This window comes from Pipistrellus hanaki (genome assembly GCF_964339955.1).
Source record: "Pipistrellus hanaki genome assembly, chromosome: X".
NCBI lineage: Eukaryota > Metazoa > Chordata > Mammalia > Chiroptera > Vespertilionidae > Pipistrellus > Pipistrellus hanaki.
In genome coordinates this window covers 96126989-96139214 of record NC_140524.1, presented here as the reverse complement: position 1 = coordinate 96139214, position 12226 = coordinate 96126989, and the positions used below count along the sequence as shown (strand labels likewise).

At 40.1% G+C, this 12226-nt stretch overlaps 1 protein-coding gene across 2 annotated transcripts in view; it reads left to right on the top strand.

Moving 5' to 3' along the window:
- The window catches only part of CDKL5 (cyclin dependent kinase like 5), a 150136-nt gene that overhangs the window by 82817 nt on the left and 55093 nt on the right, over positions 1-12226 (top strand). For both annotated transcript variants that reach the window (XM_084869488.1, XM_084869487.1), the window contains exons 4-5: positions 22-67; positions 11233-11369. In XM_084869488.1, the coding sequence (XP_084725614.1) occupies positions 22-67; positions 11233-11369 (183 nt within the window). The remainder of the gene's footprint in view (positions 1-21; positions 68-11232; positions 11370-12226) is intronic.

The window sequence follows — 12226 nt, the reverse complement described above, 5'->3', positions numbered from 1 at the left end:
TCTGCCTCTTTTCCATTGCAGGAAACTCATGAAATTGTGGCAATCAAGAAATTCAAGGATAGTGAAGGTATATATCTTTTTCTATCTATCTATCTATCTATCTGTCTGTCTGTCTGTCTGTCTGTCTGTCTGTCTATCTTTGATTTCTCTGAATAGAATGTGGAAAAGATGGGATTGAGCTGATAAGACTCTATTCCTCAATTTACAAAACCTCAATCTTAGAAAGTGAATGTAGCTTATTATCATGCTTTGCTTTGAAAACTTAGTTTCTTCTCTGTAAATCTTTTCAAATCTCATGACATTAGAAAACATGTATTTTAAGGTACAGTTAATCTTGGAAAACTTGCTTCATGTGCTGGGTAGAAGGAATGCTATTTACATAGTTTCCAAATATAAGAAAAATGAGAAAATGTATTTGAAGTAAATGTTTCTGTAGGTTCACACAAGTACTAAGCACTGGGTGAAAGGCTTTAGTATTCAGTACTAGGATCTCTGGTTCTAGTCAGTTAGAAATATAAGAGTAAGTGGTATAGATGATATCAGGGGAATGATTTCATAAAAGTTATTGGGTGAATAAAAGGTTTTCAAAGGTAAATACTATACTTAGAGGGCTTGATCACATGTCCGGACTATTTTGAATAGAGTATTAAAATTATCCCATGCTGGATGAGAAAGGTTAAAATAAAATAAACCTTAAAAAAAAAGTAATGTATACAAAAAGGTAATTTATCAAAAAAATAAATAAACAAAGCATTTCAGTAGTTTGTTCGGATTTGAATGTATAGTATTGGCCATTTAAAGATAGCCAAGCCGAAACCGGTTTGGCTCAGTGGATGGAGCGTCGGCCTGCAGACTGAAAGGTCCCAGGTTAGATTCCGGTCAAGGGCATGTACCTTGGTTGCGGGCACATCCCCAGTGTGGGGTGTGCAAGAGGCAACTGATTGATGATTCTCCCTCATCAATGTTTCTAACTCTCTATCCCTCTCCCTTCCTCTCTGTAAAAATCAATAAAATATATTAAAAATTAAAAAATAATAAAAAATAAAGATCGCCAAGTAGAAAAACTGACCATGAAGATACACATGATGTCTGCTAAGTTCTAGGCAGCATTTTCCTAATTTTCTTTGGACAGAGACCCACAGTAGACATGTTTTTTACACCCCAATCCAGTATCAGCATACGTAATGCCCTATATATAACCGAAACAAAAGTGTCACAAAACTGCTTTATTTTACTAATGTGAGTTTCTCCCTTTTGTGTTCTTTCGTGCCCATATGAATTCATATAAATGCCTATTATAGCATCAAATACTTTCATTGCACCACTAATGAGTCACAAACTGCTGTTTGAAAAACAGCACTCCGGGCATGAGAGTCACCAGCATAGCATCAACCTTCATACCTAATTAGAAGTATGACAATAGCAGTCACAGCCTACCTTCATCAGCTCATGTCAAGTGATTACTGTAAGACAGCAGCCTCTATATTTGTGAACGGTTTCATCACCCTTACCTTAGAGTAGGGGTGTCGAACTCAATCAGAGAAGGGGCCAAAATCTAAAATCCAGCCTAAATCGCGGGCCGAATGGTTTACTGAACAGTCATAAACTGACAATGTCATAAACTGACAGCAGAGTGCAGTGATGACAGCGCGGTGCGGGCCACATTGCAAGGCCTGGTGGGCTGGATTTGGCCCGCGGGCCTTGTGTTTGACACATGTGCCTTAGAGACTCAGCAAACATTCAATAACAAAAAGAGCTCACTGACAAAGTCCTGTGATGTAGAGTCAGTGGGATATGACGTAACCCGACTCTGATGTGCTGTTATATGGAGCACATGCATACCAGCTTGGACTTAAACAGCCATTGTCCCAGCAGCCTTAAAGAGAAGGCAATAAAGTAATGCTTTTAGCTAGTCTTAAAAAAAGAAAAAGAAACTGCTTCAAATGATGTACCTGTCGTCTTAACAGGAAACAGTAGCCTTGGCCAACTCACTCTGAGACCATTAGAAATGAGCTCTTTGAGCTGTGGCTTTGGGCTAACCACAGGTGGCCAAGAGACAAATGGCGATCTACTAAAAAGAGGGGTTGCAGCAGTAGATCAAGCATAACCTTTGCACAAGTGTAAATACTTCTGGCTGTGCATTCATCTTGTAAGACACATGTCAAGCATCAGTTACCAGCAAAAAATAGTATTTGTCATCAAATTTTTTGAAAAGCAGTACAATCTAGGACATGTATGTCATTGCCTTTTTAAAAAAAAACTAAGTACCATTTTCTTTACAACCTGTATCCTCAGCATACCAATTCTTAAGACCTGTTTATAAATAGTTAAATAGAGTAGAAAGCAGTCAGTGCTTGAATGAATTTGTATAATTTTGAGACAAGGTTGTTTTTAGCTGTGGTGTCCTGGGAATGCATGAATAGGGTAGACATTATAGGAAATATTTGATCAGCCCTTATTTCACTGAGCTGACAGAACATGAATCAAACCATGCCTTCATCTCAGTTACCATACCTCAGGCATGCAACCTTATTACCCACTGTTGGGAGCATCCTCGAAAGGAGTTACACATGTTGTGTCTTTCCACAATGCCAGGTTTATTAGGGGAGACTGCCCCCAAAAGCCAATAGAATCACACGCAGGATACACACAGAGAGGGGAAGATAACTTGATAGAAGCGAGCAGATCAAATGTCCAGAGCAAAGTCCTAACCACTGGCAGAGTCCGCAGGGAGAGAGGTGGGTAGAGGTCTTAAACCAGGTGGCTACAGTGGCAGCACACCCCAATAGCCTTGACATAGCACTTGACATAACTTTCATGGCAGACTCCATATTGGATTGTCAGAGGGGTCCAGAAAGTCTGCTCTGCTCTTGCTCTATATATCATCCATTTTGCAGATGGACACCTTTGTAGGTACACCTATACATACTTCTTGAGGGATACTTCCTGAACATTTTTATGATAGAATCTGGAGACATATACAATTATTTATAACTTTTTAGCTCAGTCCTATTTTAGGCACACTTGCCTACTATTTCCAGTTCTCCCTAGTGTAGATCTCATACTCTATTTTTTTTTTTTAAAATATAGCATTCTAATTATTTTTCTATTTATTTAGAGAAAGGAAGGGGGAAGGACAGAGATATATAAACATCAATTGGCTGCCTCCTGAAGGAACCCTACTGGGGATGGAGCCCACAACCTGGGCATGTGCCCTGACCAGGAATCAAACTGTGACCTCCTGGTACATGAGCCAATTCTCAACCATTGAGTCACACCTGGCTCATATTCTCTTTTCTGTCTTTACCCTTTTCCTCTTGCCAGAGTAGTATCTTTCTTAATGAAAAGTAGTGGAATGTGTGTGGTAAACAACATTTTTGGAGTGTGAATTGTATGTACATAGATAGTCTAGTACAGGTGAGGATGTCCATTTAACCCCTCTGTGAACCACTATAGTCTGAAACAGTTTATCACCTTAAATTTAAGTAAGACCAATTATAATAAAAAACAGTTTCATAATATTACCCTTATTTTCATATAGTGCTCATTAATCTCTTTTATTAGTTATTCAAAATATTCTCCTGATATTATCATAGTGTCTTTTTTAAATCAAATATTAAATCTTTTTGAAGATAATGAAATAACCTTGTAAAAATCTTGTTAAACCATAACTGTATCTGAACTTGATCTGACCCATGTTCAAGCTAATCAAGTATTCTCATGCTGATGATATCAAGGGATATTTTATGAGAGCATATAATATTACCTTCTGTTAAACTTCAAAAGATTACGATTATGGCCCTTGCCAGATGGCTTAGTTGGTTGGAACATCATCCATACACCAAAAGGTTGTGGGTTCAGTTCCTGGCCAGGGAACACACCTGGGTTTCGGGTTCGATCCCCAATAAGGTTGATACAGGAGGCAGCTGATTGATGCTTCTTTCTTACATCAATGTTTCTCTCTCCCCCTCCTCTCTCCTTTTAAAAGCAATAAAAACATATCCTCGACTGAGGATTAAAAATAAAAGGATTATGACTATAATTCTTGCTAAATATCTGTATATCCACAAATTTGTTTAAATCTTTCAAAACTACATTTTAAGGTACACCAGTATTTATTTCAAGAAGTCCTTATTATCCCAGGACAGTAGATCATTATGTAAAATGGGAACCAAAATGTATTAGTAAATAAAAGGTTAGAGTATAAAAAAGAAGCTAAAATTATAAAAAATACATTACCTTTATCTTATAGTTAGCACAATTTAGGTTATAATAGCAATGATGTACTATTTCTTAGAAGAAAGGATCAAGTGTTTTTTTCTTTAAGGGGGAGGAGTAATTTTACAGTAAAATTGAATGGTAGGTTAATGAAAGACTTTCTCAGTTTTCATTTTTGTATGTTCTTTTTTTTAATATCATTTATTAGTTATCTTTGCCTATGATTTCTCCTGAAAGGCTTTGAAATTCTGGGTGGGGGTCAAAAACTCCTGTTAAAAAGGAGGACTGGCTTGGCCATATGGATCAGTGGTTAAGTGTCAACCTATGTATGAACCAGAAGGTCTTGGTTCAATTCCTGTTCAGGGTACATGCCTGGGTTGCTAGCTCGATCCCCAGTGTGGGGCGTGCAGGAAGCAACCACTCAATGATTTTCTCTCATAATTAGTGTTTCTATCTCTCTCCCCATCACCCTTCCTCTCTGAAATCAATAAAACTATATTTAAAAAGAAAAAATGGGAGGAATATTTGAGTGATGGCATTTTTATTTGAGATAACTTCATTAATTAATATTTTCTTATTTTGTTGATGTTTACTTCTTTTTACATCACCATAAATGTGGAGTCTCAGATAATGAATTCTTAATCATATCCTGAATGATAGTATTAGAAATTTGTCTGTTAATGTAAATTTCCACAGAGAAACATTAAGTTATAAACTTAATCAACCAGAATTCTCTATAGAATTAGTTCTGTTCAGTATTTGGATTTTCTGAGAAGAGAAAAATGACCACAAAACAAAAGGATACTAAAGATGATTTAGTTAAAAGGTACTTTTCAGACTATGTATTAGGATAAAATTAACCTAATTCTCTTACCCTTCCTATAAGTCCAGTCTTATCCAATGATATTTGATGTTCAGGTGATAATCTTCTATCAATATTGGATTTTCATTCTCATGCTCATATGTACACGTGTCTGCCATCCTTGATTTGTTACATAATCCAAGAGCAACTAATTTAGACTAGATAGCTTTGGACCAGCAAGAATTAAAAACACTGTCTGTTCAGCCCTTACTTGAGATCCTTTGGTCTAGAATTTATTTTCTACATAAACATTTGGATCTTCTGATGTGACAACTTTTGCTTTGTACTTTTCAGTTTTTCTCTGAATGTACAGGTAATGGAGTGAGGAGGAATCCTCTCTACTTGTCACATAGCAAGGGGACTGACTCTCAGGGAGCTGTGTTGCAGTCTTCAATTCAGATGGAATTTAGGTTGAGTCTCTGCTTTTATACCAAAATTCGTGCTGAGCCCCTTGCATGAATTTTGTGCATTGGCCCTCTAGTTTTGTATAATGGTACAAAACAAGAATTCATCATTTCTACTCCTTAAATTCAAGAACTTGATTTCTTTTTGTTTAAAATATATTTTTATTGATTTCAGAGAGGAAGAGAGATAGAAACATCAGTGATGAAAGAGAATCATTCACTGATCAGTTGCCTCCTGCATGCCCCACACTGGTGATCAAACCCCACAATCCTGATATGTGTCCTGACCAGGAATCAAACCATGACCTCCTGGTTCATAGTCCAACACTCAACCACTGAGCCATGCCGGCTGGGCAAGAACTTGATTCCTTGATAAGAGAGGCCTTGAAACTAATGTTCCAAGCTCTGGTTAAACAGAGAATTCAGTTAACTAAGCTTGAGCATTCTGCTAGTCATGATTTCACCACACTTGCTTTTACTGTTCAAAATAGATCTCTTTCAAACTTCAGGGATTCTTCTAGGATTTGTGAACATTTTGCACCTTTCATGGTTTAATAAAGTTTCATTGTGCTTTACCTGGCCTTCATCTCTGAAGATTTAAGAGTTCTCATCTTTTGTGGTATATATGACAGCACCACTATTCAAGCCCTCTGGGCCATGTTAATTGTCCTCCTATTGATGTTCCTTCTTTAGTCAGGGCGACCAGACTCAAACATGGTATCCTTTTAGTCTTATACAAAGATGGGTTGAGTTCCCCCACCCCAGTATATCTGTTTAAAGTTCCATTGGGGGGAGAGGGCTCTTTGGTTATACAAGAATGTCAGGGTTGTGATTTCAAAAAGTAGGTTACAGCTATTTCTGGATTTCTTTTCCAAGCCCACGGTTCTTTAAAAATAGAGTTACAATAGAGATTCAGCTCATCTTTAGGTTTTTCTCTTTCATCACTTATCTTTGCATTTCTTTTGCTCCTGTGATCTTTCTTCTTTTTGTTAATCCTCACCTAGGGATATATTTTCCATTGACTTTTAGAGAGAGTGGAAGGGAGGGGAAGAGACAGAGAGAGAGAAATATTGATGTGAGAGACACACATTGATTGGTTGCGAGAGAAATATTGATGTGAGAGAGACATGTTGATTGGTTGCCTCCCACACACTCCCCAACCAGGACCAGAGATTGAGCCTATAACCGAGGTACCTGCCCTTGACCTGAATTGAACCTGGGACCCTTTAGTTTGTGGGCTGATGCTCTATCTCTGAGCCAAACAGGTTAGGAGTGATCTTTTTTCATAAAAAAATGTTCTTTTACTGCCTGGCTGGTGTGGTTCAGTGGTTGAGCATCAACCCATGAACTAGGAGGTGACGGTTTGATTCCTAGTCAGGGCAGTGCCTGAGTTGCTTATTTTTTTATTTTTATTTTTTAAATTAACATCATTTTTCTTCTCTGCCATTTAGTCACTACTGAGAATTTATATAACTTTGTCAGAATTGCTGTCTGTACTAAGCTCGACACCCTCAGTAGTTACTGATATCCAACTCTATCAGCATGTAGAGCAGCAGAACTTGCATGGAAGTACCATCTCCTAGAGCTGGAAGGACCTTCTGAAACATTTCATAGAACCCCAGCCCCGATTTACAGCCCAGGAACTAAAGGCCCAAAGCTGCATAGTTAGTCTGTGGTTAACTGAGACTAAGATGCAGACCCCAGGGTCTTCTTTGAATTTTTTCTTCTGCCCATAGCATGCTGCTTTGCCACTCAGCTGAGTAGCAGCAGGGCCTAGACCCGAGCCTGGCTGTTCCAACTCATTCTCCAAAGCTTGCTCACTGCTTTCCACCATGTTGCCTGTGTTCTACTCTGTGTGACATTCTCTTCACTCACCCTGAGAAAGTTCTTTCTCAACTCGTTCCCCCAGCCCCCACTTGTAAACTGGAGGACACTGGCCTCAATAAAGAATCCATGGGGTTCTGTCAAGTAGAAGGTGTTTTTGTGCTCACTTCAGTGGGTTCTGCTACCACCTTTAAAAAAACATCCTCACTGAAGAACGTGGCTCCTTCCTGGACCTCTGGGGAGAGAAGCATACAGAAGTGGAAGGCGCTTTCCTTTTCTCCATCATCTGATTGTTTGGTGCCCCAATTTTCATCTAAAGTCCAGGGGAGGCCAGGAATCTTCAAAGTACTCAGAGCAACAAAAATGATAGGTGATACCTCGTAATGAAGAGTGTATATTTTACTTGCACTTAAGAAATTAATAATTGCACTTCCTGCCCATTCCCATTTATTACAGTCTCAGTGCCAAAATGCTTGCCGCAACTTTTAATACCTCTAACTGGTGTAAATTAGAGAAGCCTTCATTTCCTGAAAAAAATAGGCTGCTTGGATGACGTGGTTTGGGCACTACATATTAAGTGATTTGTGAGCTGCTTTTTGAAGATTTCTTTCTCCTCTCTCTATAACCATTCTTAAGTAGAGTTAGCATAGATCTGAATGATGTATATATAACAAAGAACTAAAATTCAATGAGGTTTAGGCTCATAATCAATGATACTTAATGAAAAGAAATCATAGGTTATCAGATTTAGAGAAGCCCAGGGGGGTTTTAGATTGTGTGTGTCGGGGGGCCCAGTTATTTATTTTATGAATGAGAAATTATGGCTTGCTCAAAGGCACATCTCACAGTGTTAGCTGGTTAAAACATACAAAATCTAGGTCTTGAGTTTCAGCTGCCTATGTCTTAAGGCATAGGAACAAGCCATATATGAACGAAGATTTCCTCATGTACCAGTGGAAGCATTCCTGTAGGAAGTATTCTTTGATCCCCTCTTTGTGACAGATACAGTCCCAGGTTTTGGATACATATGGTTAAACAGAAGAACTGAGGCTTGTCCTCCTAGCACTCTTGGTTTGCAGGGGTGGCCACACAGATGGTAAACCTGTAAGCAAACAAACACATAAATAAAGGTGGTGTGAAGGTCTGACAGAAATGTTCAGAGTATGCGATAAGGAATAATGGGATGGAGGCCTGATTTGCTTTACTAAAGCCTGAAGGAACCAGCGCTGGAGTAGAATGAGAGTTCTAGGCAGAGGGAATGAGTTCTAAGGCCCTAACACTGAAAAATAAAGTTTGAGACTGTGCTAGGAACTGAAAGACTAATGGGAGATGGGTGGGGAAGGAGGGCATGAAATGAGAAAAGAAAAGTAAGCAGGATCCAGGTCTGAGTCACCAATATATTTATCTCTTGCTGAATTAAGATCAGTTGCTTCTTACTAAGACCTGTGTGTCTTAGAACAGTGGTTGGCCAACAGCGGCTCGTGAGCCACATGCGGCTCTTTGGCCCCTTGAGTGTTCTAATGCCACTTCTTCAAAATAGACTCATTTAGGCCAAAAACCGACTTCTGCGCATGGGCCACGAAATTTCAATCGCACTGTACGTGTGCGCCTGCACGTGGTATTTTGTGGAAGAGCTACCCTCAAGGGGCCAAAGAGCCCCATGTGGCTCATGAGCCATGGTTTGCCGACCACTGTCTTAGAGCTAGGTGAATTTTAGTCTGATTGCCCCAACCTTGAGAGTAACTCAGATGGGACAGCAGAGAAGCAGGGTGAGCCCTCTTCACAAGACTAAGGGATTTTATTCTTCCCTGAGCTTTAGCAGTTCTAGCAGCCACAAAACAGCCTTCGCTAGCTCAGCTCCCACCAGAAGAACAGCTGGACCTCTGTGTCTGTCCCTCCAGCCCCTGCCCTACCCTCTAACACCCCCCCCCCCAATCACATCACACATGTTTCCTCCCTACTCACCAGGTGGCCCCACTGTGCCATGCTCTTTTCCACTAATGTGGGCCTTGTCAGTACCCCTGATGTGGGCTGGGTTGCTTCACTGCCTAGGCCACTGTTGACCTTAGCTGCTGCTAGTCCTTGCCTTCCTTCTGATGGGCAGTCTCTCTCTGCCCTTTCCTGACTGAGTCCCAGCCTTCTCCAACAATGTTCTTGCTGAAGTAGGGGACATCTTTTTATTTGTGTAAACAGTTCTCCTTTCTTTACACTCAATTTGGCAGGGAATTGGGATAGAAAATAATCTGAGGGGGGAAGAGGGTGGGCTGGAGGGGTCAATGATGGAAAAAGGGGGACATATGTTATACTTTCAACAATAATTATTTTTAAGTATATTTTATTGATTTTTTACAGTGAGGAAGGGAGAGAGATAGAGAGCTAGAAACATCGATGAGAGAGAAATATCGACCAGCTGCCTCTTGCACACCCCCTACCAGGGATGTGCCCGCAACCAACGTACATGCCCTTGACCGGAATCGAACCTGGAACCTTTCAGTCCGCAGACCGACCACTGAGCCAAACCAGTTTCGGCTCAACAATAATTATTTTAAAAAATAAACTAATCTGGGAAGTACTTCTGGCACTGCATTTACAATACCCCCCACCCCCACCCCCGACACATTTGGCCCCTTCAGGCTTTTCCTCCCCTGTATCTTGCTTAGGAAGTCTTTCTTCCTAGAAGGTACCTTAATCTTTCTCACTCCTATCTCCAAATGCCATTTTCTCCTTCACCCCACCCGAGACATGCCTGAACCTGAGGATCACACAACTTAGACTCTCAAGCTAGGCTTCTGACCCTTACCCAAAACCGTGGGGGACAGATGTGTTTCGGAATTTATAAGGTTTGGATTTTAGAATGAAAATGCAGCATGCTACTTTCATACCTTGTAATCAGGTACTATTTTTAAAGCACAGCTTGAGACTATTCATAGAAAGTGGGATGCATACACAAAGACAATAAGTGGTCTTATGTCAGTTCAGATTTTGACTTTAAAGAGATTTTCCATAAACTTAGAAATTGTTCAGTTTTTAGACTGGTTTTTGGATCCTTGGAATTGCAGATGAGGAATTATGGATCTGTATCCTTGTGTATACATACCTAAACATGGTGGTTAGAATTTCCCGGCTAAATCATAAAAACTCATGTACAATGAAACATTATCTTCTGCGCTCCTGCTGTCCATGAATCCATTCAAGTTCATGTGACTTCTGTCCTTCCTCTTTGTCTGTGGGGGATTTCATGAGTTGATGATGACATGGAAGGGGATGTTGGTTCAGCATAAGTTCTCCACCCCAGTACAGCTCCACCATCTGGGATGGACAGATGGACATGTCACAAGAGGACGGTAGGAACCTACAGCAGCTGCTGTTCCGAGAGAAGATCGGACACATTTAGAATTCCCTGCAACCTGACTGTGCTCTGCAGTGTGGATACCTGGCGCTTGGCCTCTGCTCACTGAGGTGACTCCCATGCAGCCTGAGCAGTAAAATGCCCATTTAAGCCAAAGCTTCAGGCCAAACTTAAAAGCATCAGCCACTACAGATGCTGCATAGAGGGTCCTCCGCACAATGCTACAGTTGATTTCTTTTTACCATATTAAACTCCTCCTTCAGAATGTAGTGTTACACTGACAGTGGGTCCATATGTGGAACTCTGTGTTTTACACGTACACTTTACAATGAGAAGGTTAAGAACATTCAAGCAGAAAATTAGGTTCGTGCTGCTTAAGTAAGCCTTTTCTTGAAGTTTCTTACTCTTGGTCCTTTGAACAAAAAAAGGTTATATTTAATGTGTCATCCTCAGACTTCTTATGCGGAAGTACTCAAAGTGGAAAGTGAAATTAGTATGTTTGCAGTGTTCTTAGAATTTTGTGAAGAGTAGTTTGAAAGCTTTAATTTACTCTATTCACCATGTTTACATTCTAGAAAATGAAGAGGTCAAGGAAACGACCCTACGAGAGCTTAAAATGCTTCGTACTCTCAAACAGGAAAACATTGTGGAGCTGAAAGAAGCCTTTCGTCGGAGGGGGAAATTATACTTGGTGTTCGAGTATGTGGAAAAAGTAAGTCCCTAATCAATACTATGGATATTTGCCTGATTCTTTTACTTAGGGCTGTTTCTGATGCCATTCAAGGAAGTGTCATTATCTACTGTGTTTCCCCAAAAATAAGACATCCTCCGAAAATAAGACCTAGCGCATGGAAAAATAAAACATCCCCTGAAAAATAAGATCTAGCGCATCTTTGGGAGCAAAAATTAATATAAGACACTGTCTTATTTTCGGGGAAACAGGGTAGTATGATTTGTCAATGTTCTCCTAATCCAAGGACTTTCAAAATGGCGAGCATTACCCATAATCATTAGAGAAGCCCTGAAATATATTGACGGATTTTATACAATTTCACTGTATAGATAAAATCTTAAGTTTAAACAGTGTATTGGCTTGGCTTCTAAAGTCTGAGAATCTGTGTTCAAACAAGTAATTTTTAGACTTGGTTTATTTTAATTAGACCTAAGCGAGGCTGCTGAGGGAGACAAATAAACGGGCAGCAATGGTACAGGATGGGTGAGGTCCGTGTAAGACACCTCACAAGCATAGGATGGGTGTCTGAATCAGACCTAAGGTTGGTGGAGGGGTGGGCTCATGAAGCAGCCTCTGGTGAATTGCCAGTGCTTTGGCTGTATTTGAGGAAGAAGATGTGCCAGAGGCATGGGGTGAGGCTTGGGGAGGTAGGTGAGACCACAGATAAAGGAATTGGAAACGTGGGGGGAAAGAAAGTCACACATGTTTAAGTTGTCTGAGTGTTGTTTTAGTATACCTTTAAAACGTGTTAATTATTAGTGGCAGTTTTAATGATGGGGCCTAAGGGCAAATGTACGCTATAGTAAGCCATTTTACGTGCCTCTGATTTTCTTGGA